The 14,147-nt window shown below is 71.6% G+C and overlaps 3 protein-coding genes across 4 annotated transcripts; 1 reads left to right on the top strand and 2 right to left on the bottom strand.

Moving 5' to 3' along the window:
• The first annotated feature begins 2,854 nt into the window (after positions 1–2,854).
• Positions 2,855–3,154, top strand: UCN (urocortin). Its single transcript, XM_074579592.1, has one exon. It carries the CDS (start codon positions 2,855–2,857, stop codon positions 3,152–3,154), a length of 300 nt encoding a protein of 99 aa, XP_074435693.1.
• A 4,049-nt stretch (positions 3,155–7,203) lies between these two features.
• On the bottom strand, positions 7,204–10,573 carry TRIM54 (tripartite motif containing 54). 2 transcript variants are annotated; one of them, XM_074582339.1, is made up of 10 exons: positions 10,273–10,573; positions 9,791–9,963; positions 9,367–9,538; positions 9,172–9,267; positions 8,848–9,081; positions 8,579–8,601; positions 8,257–8,381; positions 7,868–7,969; positions 7,532–7,570; positions 7,204–7,336 (listed from the first exon to the last, which is right to left on the bottom strand). In XM_074582339.1, the coding sequence occupies exons 1-10, from the start codon at positions 10,438–10,440 to the stop codon at positions 7,326–7,328; spliced, it is 1,143 nt and encodes a 380-aa protein (XP_074438440.1). In that variant the 5' UTR covers positions 10,441–10,573; the 3' UTR covers positions 7,204–7,325. The 2 variants fall into 2 exon arrangements, with proteins under 2 accessions (XP_074438440.1, XP_074438439.1); XM_074582338.1 differs by having other exon boundaries at positions 9,172–9,538.
• A 1,182-nt stretch (positions 10,574–11,755) lies between these two features.
• Positions 11,756–14,027, bottom strand: DNAJC5G (DnaJ heat shock protein family (Hsp40) member C5 gamma). Its single transcript, XM_074582340.1, has 4 exons — positions 13,825–14,027; positions 13,256–13,469; positions 13,014–13,167; positions 11,756–12,464 (listed from the first exon to the last, which is right to left on the bottom strand). Exons 1-4 carry the CDS (start codon positions 13,935–13,937, stop codon positions 12,382–12,384), a joined length of 564 nt encoding a protein of 187 aa, XP_074438441.1. The 5' UTR covers positions 13,938–14,027; the 3' UTR covers positions 11,756–12,381.
• Between the last annotated feature and the right edge of the window lie 120 nt (positions 14,028–14,147).

A 14,147-nucleotide genomic window follows, 5' to 3' on the forward strand; every position in this document is an offset into this window, starting at 1 on the left:
GGGGTGCGGTGGTGCCTGCACTGCTGCTGGGCGGCGGGACAGGGCGAGCTGCGCCCGGGGGACAAAGGCGCTGGGTGCAGGATCCCCCCCGGGGCTCACGGGATGCGTGATGCGCATCAAAGGGAAGGGCGCGGGATGGGGCTGGGTGAGGGCTGGAGCTGGGGCTGCGGCAGGGCCGCATCTACCTGTGCCTTGCCCCAGCCGAGCCGCCTGTCCTGCCTGCGAGTCCTGCCACGCGCTGCCTGCATTGCTGCCTCGCGGAGCCACGCATCTGGGCTCGTCCTGCGGGGCAGGATCTGGTTGAGGTGGTTGAGTCACCATCCCTAGAGGTGTTTAAGAAACGTCTAGATTTGGCACTTCAGGGCATGCTCTGAAGGGCAGAGGTTGTAGGTTTTGTTTTGGTTTTTTGGTTTGTTTTTTTTTTGTGTGTGTGTGTATGGTTGGACTCGATGATCTCAAAGGTCCTTTCCAACCGTGAAGATTCTGTGATCCTGTTCTATGATTCTCTGATCTGGCTCACGCAGCGCCCTGCCTGGCACGTCCTGACGGGGGTCTCCAGAGCAGAGCTGGTGGCACCGCAGTGGTTAGTCTCGCCCGGGGAGGCCTGACCCCCAGCCCCCTCGGCTGCGCTGGATGGAGCCGTCCCTGTGCGCTGCCGGCACCAGGCTGGGCGCTGCCGACCGGCTGCAGCCATGGCACTCGCTGAGGGGGATGCACTGTCCTTCCTCCTTCCAGCCCGGCGTCCATGCCAGCCCTCGCACACCCGCCCTGGCGCTGGCTCCTACCAGCCAGGCAGGGGCTTGCCTTGCTCTGGCTGCGGCTGTGTGTGTAATTCCTGGCAGGTGGGTGCACAGGGGAGCCGAAACCTGCACAGGACCCCGATGTGACCTGCCGGGGATGGAGCCGCAGAGCCTGCCCGTCTGCCAGCCCTCAGCGCCTGCGGGATGGTGAGGGGCTGCAGCTGCAGCCACCGGGCAGCACGGCGGAGCCGCACTCGGCTGTGGGGCTGGGGCCGTGCGATGGGGCTGTGGGGGGATGGCACCGGGGCTTCAGGGGGCTGGGGGGGCTGCGGGGCTCAGACCAGGCTCTCCCCAGCCCAAGGGGTGGGTGCCGCTGGTCAGAGGCTGCGGATGGCAGGACTTGGCAGCCCCAACACGCTGAACCTCTCGCAGCTGCGCCCAGGGGCACAGGAGGCCCTGGCGTGTCGGCAGCGAGCGAGGAACAAGCCGGGCACTTGTCCCCGGGCGCAGCCAGCCCCGCGGTGGGGGGGCTGCCAGGGCTGGGGTGGGTCGAGCCCAGCCCCTGCTGAGGGCTCTGCCCTAGAGCCGTGGGGAGGCGGTGCCGGGTGCCAGCCTTCACACCAGATCCACATCACGGGTGCACGGCACCGTGTGCTGCCTCGCTGCGGGCAGGGCCGTGCCCCAGCGCCCCTGCGCAGCCCGGTGTGGGACGCGCCGTGTGACGGGCCAGGCTGAGCCTCCGTCCCTGGGCTCTGCCTGGCACCAGCCCCGTGGAAAGAGCCCGCTCCGGGCCCATCTTGGCACCTGCACCAGCATTGGCACTGGGTGTCAGCTCCGGTCCCCTCTGCCCGCAGGCGACCGCAGCGCTGCCAGGGGGTGCAGGCAGGGCCGCAGCGCTGCCGGGGGGGTTTGCCGGCAGCAGTGTGGTGCACCAGCAGCTACCTCACCTCTTGGCAGCAGCGGCCGGTGCCCCGGGCTGGAACATCCTGCATGCAGCACAGCGCTGCCGGCTCTGGTGCCTTCGCTCTATGAGTCACGGAATTTGGCTGGTGGTGCCTCGCTGCCGCTCGGGGCTGTCTGCGGCGCCCGGCCACCACGCGTGCAACGGTTTGACCTCAGCACCGCGACCTCTGCCTGGGGCACGGTGCTGCCATGCCAGGCCACAGCCAGGCCCGGAGCACCCAACCGTGCCGGTGGGTGCCGGTGGGTGCCGGTGGGTGCCGGTGGCTGGTGGTCTCCCACCTCTGCCCGGAGACGGCTCTGCCGCTGCACCCGCTGTCTGCCCAGGACGTCGCTGCTCGACGCCGGCCCCGGCACACCGGGAGAGCCCCGGGCCGAGGACCTCCGGGTCAGCCCGCTCCGCCGGCCCGGCGCGGCTCACGGCGTCCCGGTACCCCGGCCCGTGCTCTCGGCCGGCCCCGCCGCTTCAGCACCGCGGACAGCGGCACCGCGGGCACCGGAGCCGCGCGGTGAACGGGGCGGGGGGGGCGGAGCGGGGCAAGCCGGGGGCCTCGGGGGGGCCGGGGGGCAGCACGGCCAGAAGCCCCCGGCCCCGGGCACCCGCCGGCACCGGCCCCTCCGGGTGGGCGCCGGCACGGGAGCGGGGTGGCTGTCCCCGCAACCGGGAGGAGCGGGGCTGCCCCGCCGTCCCGGCGCTCGGTGCCGCGGCCCGGTACCCCGCTCCCCGCCGCCGTCCCGGTGCCCCTCCCGCCCCCGCCCCCCGCCGGTCGGTGCTTGCTCGGCGCTGACGTCAGCCCGGGCTCCCGGACCTATATAACCACCGGCCGCGCCGCCCGCTCAGCTCCCACGGGACGGACCGCGCTCCGCTCCACCGGCAGCGCACCGGCAGGGACAGGGGAGAGGGCACAGCGCACCGGGTACGGGGCGGCGCACGGGACGGGGACAGCGCGCCGGTGGAGGGGGCCGGGGAGGGCGCAGCGCGTACGGGACGGTGCGGGCGGCCGCGGGAGGGGCGGGGGGCACCCACGGCGGGCCGGTCCCCGCGCTGGCGGCTACGCGATCCCCTCGGGCCCCCCGCCCCGGTCCCTGCAGCCGCCCCGGTCTCTCGCCGTCGCGCTGAGCCCCCGGCCCCGCAGGTGCGGACGGAGCCGAGGATGCGGCGGGCGCTGCTCACCCTCCTGCTGCTGCTCGCCCGCCCGCCGCCCGCCGCCGCCCGCCCCGCGCGCCCCGACGGCTCGGTCCCGGCGGCCGCGGGCGAGGAGCGGGGCCGCCCGCTCTGGCCGCCGCTGGCGCCGCCGCCCCCGGAGCCGTGGCGGGCGCGGAGGGACGAGCCGCCGCTCTCCATCGACCTCACCTTCCACCTCCTGCGGCACCTCCTGCTGCTCGCCCGCGCCCAGAGCCAGCGCGCCCGCGCCGACAGCAACCGCCTCATCCTCGACGCCGTGGGGCGCTGAGACCCCCCACCCCCGGACCTTCCCCCCTCCCCGGGGCTGCGCCGGGGTCCGGCCACCGCCTCAGCCTCCGCGCCGCACCGGCGAACTCACCGGCACCGGCAGCAGGCTGCGCCCGCCTCATCCCCGGCGCCGGGGCAAGCGGGCGCGGTACCGGCCCCGCGACGGGCCCGCACCGATTTTGTAATAAAACGTGGTGGAAACCGGAGGCGTGAGCGAGTGCGGGGCCGGGGAAGGCGGCCGGGGCTCACCGGGAACGCGGGGCGGGGGGGCCGGGCTGAGCAGAGCTGGGGGAGCAGCACCGAGCACAGCGGGCCTGGGGACGGGGCTACGTGTGTCCCTGGGTGGGGGGGACATAGCGGGGTCTCCGTGGGGGAAGCGGCTCCCCAGCCCTGAGGAGAGGCCGCCCTGGGTGCGGTGGGGAGCAAAGGGCGCAGAGCGATGGGAGCAGCGGGCGCTTTGCCACCGAGGAGCAGGGCAAAGGGGTGCTGTGCCCAAATGCGGGGCAGGGGGGGACCAGAGCTCTGCATGCGACAACACCCCTGAGCTGCTGTCGGAGCACCGCGACAGGGTGGGCTGGGGGGCAAATGCAGACCCCTCGGGAGAGGCACAGCCGGCCCGTGCAGGAGCACTTGGGGGGTTGGGGGGGGCTGCTGCGTGGGGGACGTGGTGCTGCTGAGCACTAGTGGGTCAGGACTGGAGGGGGGGGACGCCGTGGTGGGGCATTTCAGACCCCTGGTCAAGTGGAGGACATGGATGAAGGGACAGCTGGGGGAGGTTCAGCCTCCTCATGGGTGGTCCTGGTCCTCACAGGGGCCTCCAGCCGCCCCGGTACCTGCCAGAAGGGCAGCACAGCAGGACTGGTGTGGTGAGGAAGGTTTCTGGAGGGTGTTTGGGAAGAACTGCTTGGGGACGTGATGGCGGCAGCCATGGGGCAGCGGAGGTCAGCCCCAGAGCGCAGGCAGGAACGCAGGCAGCAGGGACAAGCCCTCCGAGCCCATTCCAGTGAACCGGTAGGTGGGGGCGGGCAGGCGGCGGCGAAGGAGCTGAGGAAGCCGGGAGGCCTTTGAGGACGAGCGCGAGAGCGGTCACCGGGTGCCAGGATGGCTGAGGGTGGAAGGGCCTCGGGAGATCTCCCACTGAGATCTGGCTCAAGGCTGTGTCCGTCCGGGCTTTGCAAGAGGAAAGTCCATCTGGATGTGAGAAACCTGGAACTGGAAGACTGTACTGGCAAGAAAGGCCATACTGGAGTATGGTCTCCCCAGGGAGGTCGTTGTAGTTTCTCCCGCCTTGAAGATACACAAAACCAGTCTGGACACGGACCTGGACAACCCGCTGGGGCTGGGACTGTGGGAGCTCCAGAGGCCATTCCTGCTACGCGCGTCTGTGGACACTTCACAGGCGGAGGGGCCGCAGCCTCCCTGGGCAGCCTATTCCAGGCAACCTGTTTGATCAGCCTCGCTGTAAAAAAAGTGGGGTTTTTTGAGAAAAAAACAAACAAAAATTTGGAAAAAAGTTTCAGTGGAATCTCCTGTGTTCCAGCTTGTGCCTGTTGCCTCCGGTCTTGGCACTGGGCACCGCTGGGAAGGTCCTGGCTCTCGTCCTTCCCTCCCATCAGGCAGGTGGACACAGGGATCCAACCCCCCTTCTCTGCTTGGCACTGAGCAGCCCCAGCTCCCCTCACGCGACACACGCTCCGGTCCCTCCAGGAGCGCCGTGGCCCTTCCCTGGACCCCAGAGCCCCAACCCGACCCGGGCTCTGCAGGCATGACATCCCCTTGCTGCCTGGAGGGGAGGGCTCTCCCCCAGCCCCGGCTGCTGTTGGCCCCCTCTGCCGGGACGGCTCGTTTCTGCCGCCTCTACAGCTCGGTGTCACCACAGGAAGAGTCTGTTGGTGTTGCCCTTCACATCCCTCGATGGGCTCAGCTCCAGATGGGGCCCCCAGGGCTGGGCAGTAGCTCTCGGTGCACTCACCGGCTCCCGGCTCGGTGCCCGCAGGGATGCGGGGGTTGTCCTGGAGATGCTGGGAACCCACGGTGGAGAGCCAGCGGCGGGCGGGTACGAACACATGGGAGGGACAGACGACAAAGGAGGAACTGAGCAAACATCGCCGGGTGTGCGGGGGGCTGGCGGGGGGAGTCAGGCGGCCAGAGACCAGCCGGGGATGGGACGTGCAAGGTCAAGGAGAGCGTCCACCCCCCACCTCGGGTGGTTGGGGGCTGCCCAAGGGCTGGGGCTGGGGAGGGCAGAGACGGGCCACAAGCACCTGGAGAATTGGGCTCAAGGAGGAAAACTACCCAAAATGGAGGAGAACCGAGCCGGAGCTCTCCTGAGACACCTCGACCCCTGGGGTGGCACCCAAGGGTGCCGAGGGGCTGCTGAGGTCCTTGTGAGCCCTCCTGGATGACAAAATCTCTGGAAAGTGACAGGGACAGGGGTCCCTGAGGGGTGGCGAAAGGCCAATGTCACATCCCTGAATGGCTGGTGCAGGGATGGAGAGGCCACTCAGCCTCCCCTCGGTCTCCAGGGACCACGCGAGCCCTCCCGGGACACGTTTCGGGCATGTGAAGGAGCAGCCAGTGACCAGGAGCAGCCAGGCTGGGCCACGGGGTCGATGCCCCCCAGCCACATTGCCTCTGCCATAAGCAACGGCTCACAAACCCTTGGGGACCAGTCGCTCTGCTCGGGGGCTGAGCTGCCACCAGCGGGACGGCGCCAGGCGGGAGGAAGGGGACAGTGGGGACCTTACAAGGACAAAGGCAAAGTCCTGCCCCGGGCGGGCAGAGCCTGAGCCCTGCAGCTGGAGCCCATGTCCACAGCGGGAGCGAGCTCAGCACGGGCTACGGGGAGGGAGCTGTGCCGGGCCGCGTCCCGTGGCGGGGGGGGCGTGTGGGGCCGTGTCCCGTGGTGGGCTCAGCTGCAGCGTTGGTCCCTCTCGCCCACCTCCCTGCCCAAGCAGGGTCCACACTGGGGTCCCCAGCCCCATTTTAAGGGCCGCCGTGCTCTTGGGAGAAGGAGTTTTTCTTGGTACCCGAGGGGAATTTCCTCTGCCACAGCTTGTGTCACCAGCCCCTGCGCTGTCCCTGTGCCCTTGGGGGGGTCTGGCTCCAGCTCCCCGCACCCCAGGGGGCAGCCGAGGGGCTGCACAACCTGGCTCCTGTCCCCGCTGTGTCCCCTGCCTGCCTGGGGACCCAGCGTTCGCCAGGAACCGTCTGGGAGCAGGGGAAGGGTCCTGCTGGCACAACCCAGGCACGGGGCTCTCCTTGGCTGCCGGGGCACCCCTGCCCTCCTGGGCAACCCCCTGGGCCCCAGCCCTGGGTTCATCCGGACCTGCCTGGTGCTGGCATTACGCTTCCCTGGCTCCTGCCAGCCCATCCGTGCCCGTCCTCCCCCATCGTCCGGGGTTCTGCACCCCAGCCCTGGCCACCTTGCATGTCCTGGGGCTCGCTGAGGGGTGCCCAGGTCTGCCGGGTACTGGGGGTCCCAGCAGCCAGCCCTTGCTGTCCTCCAGCAGGGGACAGGGGGGCGGCAGCTGGGGACACCCCTGTGGTGCCCCAGCCCCAGGGGACCTGCCCAGCCCCATCCTCGGCCCCACGAGGAGCCCCTCGCCATGTGCATCATCTGCTGCATCAGCCGTGACGCCGCGGTGGCGCGGGACGAGGCGGGTGACGCAGACAGCGCTGCCGTGGCCCTCCCGGAGCGGGGGGCGCAGGCCCCGACCCCGGCGCTGGTGGCGACGCTGCTGGCTGTGTACTCAGCCAGCTCATCCCGGCACTGTTTGCTCGCTGCACCCAGGGGAGCGTGCGGCCGACACGGCGTCCGGCCCGGCGGGGGGCTGAGGGGGGGCCGGACATAGTTCCTCGCCCCCAGGAAGGGGCTGCAGGCGGGGGGCAGAGCCCCCGCACTCGCAGGGGTCTGGGGCGCAAAGCTCCCGAACACAATCCCACCCTGGGCTGCTGGTGCCAAGCTGCACCGGGGGTCCCCAGGGAGTCAGCGTGGAGCCATGGAGGGGGGGGTCAGCCCCGTGCCCACACACCACAGCAGAGACAACGTCCTCACACACGGTTTAATGTCGGGGAGGGGCAGCTCCGGCTTTTGGGGAATTGCAGCATCAGGGCTGGGGAGGGGGGACAGGGATATGCCGGCGGGTGCCGGTGCTGCCCTCGGCGCCGGCTCAGTGCTGACCTGTGCGGGAAACTGGCCTCAGCACCGTGGGGACCACGGGACGGGGCAGACGGGGAGGGCCTGGGGGTCGCCGAGGTGTGACCACCCCACTCCCCCCACATCCGCATCCCCATCCCCATCCCTCCCCAGGAGGTGCCTCCTCCGCCCCACGGCCTGGCCCCGTCCCCACCCCCTCAGTCCCAGCGAGGGTCTCACCATGGGGAGAACTCGCCGGTTTCTGCCTCGGCCCCACATCTGCAGGGGGAAAGCGAGTGACAAAACTGGAGGCAGGGATGCCCCGGCACGCTGCAGGACCTGCGGGTCACGGCGCAGCCACACGGACACAGTACTGGCCATGGCACAGCATGTCCCCCCCTCCACGGGCTCCGCTGTCCCCGACCGCCCCCGCAGCCCTGGGGCCACACGCCGCAGCCAGGCACGGTACAGCACGGCATGGCATGGCATGGCACATCATGGCACAGCACAGCACATCATGGCATGGCATGGCATGGCACACATGGCACGGCACAGCACGGCATGGCCGGGACTCACCCTCCACAGCTTCGGGCCCCTCCAGGCTGTCCAGCCGGTCCTCGTCTGCCGCGGCTTCGCTGCCATCGCCGGGTCCGTCTGCCTCCTCCTCGCCCAGGGGCTCTGCAGGGCAGGGGACAGGTCAGCCAGGGACCCCCCTCCCGCGGGGGGGACATGACGGCCCTGGTGTGGGACGCAGCAGCCCACGAGCAGAGGCGGCACAGGGACCCCCCGCAGGGTCCCCGGGCGGCGCTGAGGGGCCGCACTTCCCCGTTCCTGCGCACGAGGGGACGCATCCCCATGCAGGGCACGAGGTGGGGCGGGGGGGCCTCTGCCCACCCGAGGGCTGGGCGCCCAAGGCAGTGCCATGCACCCCCCGGCCATGGCAGCGCTTGTCCCAGCGCCGGCACCTGTCTGGAACTCGATGGTCCTCAGCATCTCCGCCACATAGTCCACATTGATGGAGAAGTGGTCCATGTTCTCGTAGCCGGGCTCCGGGCGGCTGCTCATCGACACCTTGGACATGTCCGTGATCCTGCAGGGCAGGCAGAGCCCCAGGAGCTGCCAGCGTCCCACACCCACGGGGCCCCCGCGCCCCCGGCCATGGCCCAGCAGGACCAGCCACAGCCGAGTCCCCCACCCTGCCCCTGCCCACCGTGTCCCCCACCCTCTGCCCCCCACCCTGCCCCTTTTCCCTGTGCCCCCAGCCCTGTCCCCTCCGGCCCCACTCACTTTTTCAGGAGCTCCTTGGAGTGCTGTGAAGGAAAGTGGGGGGGGGGGCTGTTAGTGACTCCCTGGAGCAATGGGACCCCCAGGAGCCAGATGTCACACACACACACACACACACACACACACACACACACACCCCCCGGCCACAGCCACAGCCCAGCACATCCCCGAGGAAACTCCCAGAGCCTTTGCGGTGACCAGAGCCCCCCCCCAGCCCTGCAGGGCAGCCCCAGCCCCCTCAGAGGCCCCCCACGCCCCCCACCCGCACAGACCTGCAGGTACACGGCCATCTGCGGCTCCTCCATGGCCTGGATGGCCGACTCCACCAGCTTGGAGGAGGCCTCCAGGTGGTCGCCGTACTGGCGGATGAGGCCCCGCACGCGCTGCACCTTCTCCTCCTGCTCCCGCGCGATGCTCTGCAGCAGCTCCTTCTTCCGCTCCTCCAGGATGCCGTACAGCGAGTCGAAGCGCAGCCCCAGGTGCTGCTTCTGCCGCCGGCCGTTCTCCTGCGGGACCACCGGCCTCAGGGGCTGCCCCGGTCCCACCGTGTCCCCACCGCGGGCACGGCCCCAGGGACAAACACCCCCCACACACACCTCGATGGTGTGGCAGATCTCCTCCATCTGGGTGATGATGGCCTGGATGCGGTCGTTCCCCGCCACCAGCATGGCGATGCCATCGCTGAGCTCGCTCTGGGCGGGGGGTGGACAGGACGGGGCATGAGGGCCGGCTGGACGGGCAACCCCGGAGCCCCCTGCTGGCCCCACCATCCCCCCCTCCAGGGCGCCCACCTTCTGTCGCTGGTAGACGGCGGGCAGCGGGGCCACCTCGCAGTCCTTGTGCGCCCCGAAGACCTTGCAGAGGGAGCAGGTGGGCGCCTCGCAGCGCAGGCAGTAGATGTTGATCCGCTCGTCCTCGTGCTCCTCGCACATGAGGTGCTGCTCGGCCTTGGCGTGCAGGGGCCTGCGGGCGGGGGGGGGGGGCCGGGCACCGCGGCCCACCGGTGGGCACCGGCCCCCAGAGACACCCCCAGGACCCCAAGGACGCCCCCCGAGTCCCGCGAGGGCCCCATTACCCCACACTCCGCGTCGTCTCCCACCGCCAGCCCTGCTCCTGCCTCCTCCCCGCCCCGCCGTGGGCTCCCCGTCACCCACGGGACTCGTCCCCCCCCCCCCACGCCCTGGGGTCCCCAGTGCCCCCGCGGGGTCCCCGCACCTGGCCGACTCCTGCTTGTAGATGTCGATGATGTTCTCCACCAGCAGGTTCCGCTGCAGCCCGTACACCCCGTGCCGGTCCAGCACCACCTCGTGGCGGCACGACGGGCACCGGAACCGGCCGCCCGACGGCACCGCGCTGGAGCCCCGCGACTGCCACAGCGGGTTGGAGGCCTGCGGGGGGCGGCGGGTCACGGCCGCGGCGCCCACGCAATCCCGTCCCCTCCGGCTCCCGCCCCGGCACCCCCTCCCGGGCTCTGCCGCCGGCAGCGAGACCCCGCGGGCCCCGGCCCCTGCCGGCCGTGTGTCCCCCGTCCCCCGCGGGCACGGGCACGGGCACGGGCACGGCCCCCGCGACCGGGCAGCCCCCGCCGAGCCGGGAGCGGCCCCGAGCGCGGCCCCGCCGGGGGTCCCGACGGCTCGTCCCGGTGCCGGTGCCGGATCCAGCCCCCCCCCGCCGTTGGGGGCCCGGTCGGGGCGCACCTGGAAGACGTCGTTGGCGCACTTGCGGCAGAGGTTGTGCTGGCAGGGCAGGATGACCACGGGCTTGGTGAACATCTCCAGGCAGATGGGGCAGATGAGCTGCTTCTCCAGGCTCTCCATGCTCCGCGCCTCCGCCAGCAGCGGCTTCAGCCCCACCGCGAAGTTCATCGCCGCGGTCCCGGCCCGGCCCGGTCCGGCCCGGCTCTGCCCACCACGGCCCCGCTCCGGCTCCGGTCCCTGTCCCGGTCCCGGCCGCCCGGTGCCCGCTCTGCCCCGGCCCCGGCCCCGCTGAGCTCCGCGCTAATTTTAGCCGCCCCCGCCCCGCCGGGGCCGCCGCAGCTGTCGGCGGCGTCGGGTGACACTGAGTCACGGCGCCGCGGCGGGGCCCCACCGGGACCGGCTGACCCGGGGGGGACCGAGTGACCCACCGGGACGGAGCGACCCGCTGGAACCGGCTGACCCACGGGGACCGGGTGACCTATGGCGACCAAGCGACGCCCAGGGACTGGCAGCCTCGGAGCGGCAGCGGGGGCCGAGCCGCACACCCCCCGCTTTGTGCCCATCCCAGCCCTGAGCCCCCGACCACGGCAGAGCCCCGCTCCCCCAGGACAAGCAGCCCGGGGACGCCGAGGGGCTGGGGTCCCGTCCCGCCAGACCCCAGGCAGCGGGGACAGGCCGGTGCGGGGTCCGCAGGGCCCGGGGAGGGCAGAGCTCCTGGGGTCTCGCTGGGAGGCGGGGGCCCTGCCCTGCAGGCAGCGGGGCTGGGAACAGGCCAGGGACCCCCGGGCCCCACGGACCCTGTCCAGTGCCAGCCCCCCTGACGAGCAGCGTGGAAGGGCGCCCGGGAGGGCCGGTGCCAGGAACACCCCTGTCCCGCCGCTCGCCCTGACACTCCGGCTATATTTAGGGGGTGAGACAGAGCCCCTGCAGCTGTGGGCGGGGGCTGCTGCCTGGGGGAGTGGGAGGGACGGGCCAAGGCCTCACTGCATCCCCCTGTCCCCCCGGGGGTGGCCACGGCTCCTGAGAGCAGGGCAGGAGTGGGCAGCGCTGCCCGCGCCACGAGCGGGGCTCTGGGGCAGCACCGAGCCCTCAGCCCAAGCCGCAGCGCCGCTGCTCCTCCCCAGGGCGGCCACCTCCTGCGGGGCCACATGAAGATGGGGACAGTCCCCGCGGCCACCCCAGCAGGACCAGGGTGCCCGGCCGGGCTGCCTGACGTGCCACAGCAGCAAGGAAAGGGACGAGCACAGCCCCGAGGGAGCCAGCACGGGCTGGGGGACACAGAGCTGGCCCAGGAAGGTGACAGGAGACAGAGTGACACTCAGCACCCCCTCGAGCAGCCCCTGGGACACGACCCACCTACTCCACCCCCCTGCGGGACCCACAGCGACACCCCACACGCACAGAGTAGAGCCAGGCAGAGGCACGGCCCACCACAGCGCCTTCAGGCAGCCCCTGAGGGGACAGAGACCACGCGGAGATAAGCTCCCCCCCCTCCTGTCATCCTTTAATGGCGCCCATAAAACCTAAACAAACCCAAGGAAAGTGCCTGTACCGGGCCCAGCCCTGCAGGGAGCCTGCCAGCAGCAGCGAGCGTGGGGTGCAGCCAGTGCCCCGGCACTGGGAGGAAGGGGGCACAGAAGGCGGCACCCCAACCCCACGAGCAGCGTTTGGCACCCAGCACCCGTCAGGAGGGTCCCCGTGAGGGCAGGGAGCCCAGCCCAGCCCCGGAGGTTACAGTGCTAACGGTCTCGGAGGTGCTCGGATGCCTCTCGTGAGCTACAGAGCCGGGACGAAGAGGCCTCCGCCACGGCTGCCGGTGCCCGGGGCCGGGGGGGGCACAGCAGCAGGCGAGGCACGGGGATGGGGCGCAGCAGCGCGGGCTCCAGGCCACCGCCACCACCAGTGCTGGGAGACAGGGGCATCGCCCTGGAGCTCGAGCAGGGGCAGAAAAGCCCCCACCTTGATGCTGGCCAAATTAACCTGAGATTCTAGCCACCCGGAGGCTGGAGAGCCACCCCGGGTGGTGCAACCGGGGTCCCGGAAAGTGACAGTCCCAAAGGAGGATCCCTGCCCGGCATCCTGGGGGAGCCAGCAGGACTGAGCCCAGCCTCAGGCATCGGTCCTGGCGCTGGCAACCGGCAAGGGCTCGGCGCTGGCCGGCGGGGATTGCGCCACAACAGGGATCTGCGGATCTGGAAAGGAAGAGCTGCGAGTCAGCGGCTGAGCCCTGTCCCGTGGTGCTGGCGAGCAGGTAGCCGGGACATCCCAACACCCTCCCGAGGGCTCCCGAACCTCTACGCAGCACCCAGCCCTGCAGCAGTGCCCCCCGTCCCACGGAAACCTGCAAAGGTGACCCGGTGGCAGTCCCCACAGCCACCAGTATGCCCAGTGCCCAGGGAACGAAGCCAGCCTGGAGCACACCGCTCCCCCCACACTCCCGGAGGGCACGGGCACAAATGTCTCTCGGCTGCAGACCCCTGCAAGGGCTTCGGGGAGCCCTCGTCCAGGGGAGACGAGGAAGGAGAAGGCACCCCCATGGCCCGCGCGGTGGTCCCCTCCACCAGCCCTGGTCAGGAGAGGGAACACCGAGGGCTGTCAGCGAAGCGAGAGCCGCAGCCCAGTCTGCTGCGAGCCTCCGGCCAGAGCTCCGTCCCCCCTGAGATGAGGCGGGGGGGGCTGCCCCGGGGCCCCACACAAGACAAGGCCAGCGGGTCTTGGGCCAGGCACACAGCCCAACTCACCGCTGTCCTCCACATGCATCTGCGCCTCCAGGTCCTTGGGGTCGACGTACTTGTAGGACTCGTCCTCTTTGGGCGGGCAGCACGTCCCGCAGCAGAAGAAGCAGCAACAGCAGCAGCAGCAGCAGGTGAGAGCACCGCAGCAGAACGCCAGGGCCTGCGGAGGGGGACACGGCAGCCCCTGTGAGACCCCCCGCGCCCCCGTCCCCGCAGCCCCGGCGGTGCCCGGGCCGCGCAGGGCTCACCTGGAACCACCACTTGGACATGAGGAAGTAGTGCTTGACGGCATCGTCCCCGAACTGCTCGGCCACGTAGAGCCCCAGGGAGCCGTACTGGTCGTAGAGGCGGCGCTTGTCCTCGTCGCTCAGCGTGGCGTGGGCGCTGTTGATCTCCTTGAAGCGCTCGGCCGCCGCCGGGTCATCGGGGTTCTTGTCCGGGTGGTACTTGAGGGCCAGCTTCCTGCGGGGCACAGACGCGGGATGGGGATGGGGACGGGGACGGGACGGGACAGGGTCAGGGACGGGATGGGGACGGGACGGGGTCGGGGACGGGACGGGGACAGGACGGGGACAGGACGGGGACAGGCCCCGCAGGCCCGGCCCCCCGGCGATGGGACAGGGACGGCAGAGGGATGGGGCCGGGACGGGGCTGGGGCCGGGACGGGGCTGGGGACGGGGCCGGGGACAGGGACAGGCCCCGCAGGCCCGGCCCCCCCGCGGGACGGACCCCTCCCGCCTCAACCCCGGGTCGGGCTCCCCTGGCCTCACCCCCCGGCCCCGGCCGGGCCCCCGCCGCGCCCCCCCGCCCCCCGTACCGGTAGGCCTTCTTGATCTCCTCGGGGGAGCTGCCCTTCTGCAGGCCCAGGACGCGGTAGAGGCTCTCCCCGACCCGGGACAGCTTCCGCTGCGGCCGCCCGGGCTCCGCCATGTCGGCGGGAGGGAGAGCGGGAACGGCGGCACCGACCGCCCCGGGACGGGCCCTGCCCCGCGCCCGCCGCCGCTTCCGCCGCGCCCGCCCCGCTCTGCGCAGGCGCCGGGGCGGCACCGGCCCCCCGGCCCTTGCCCTTCCCCGCCGCACCGCCGGGACGCGGTGACACCCCCATCCCGCACGCCCGGTATGCGGCGACACCCCATCGCG

The sequence above is a fragment of the Larus michahellis genome, chromosome 3 (genome assembly GCF_964199755.1).
Source record: "Larus michahellis chromosome 3, bLarMic1.1, whole genome shotgun sequence".
Taxonomy (NCBI): Eukaryota; Metazoa; Chordata; class Aves; order Charadriiformes; family Laridae; genus Larus; species Larus michahellis.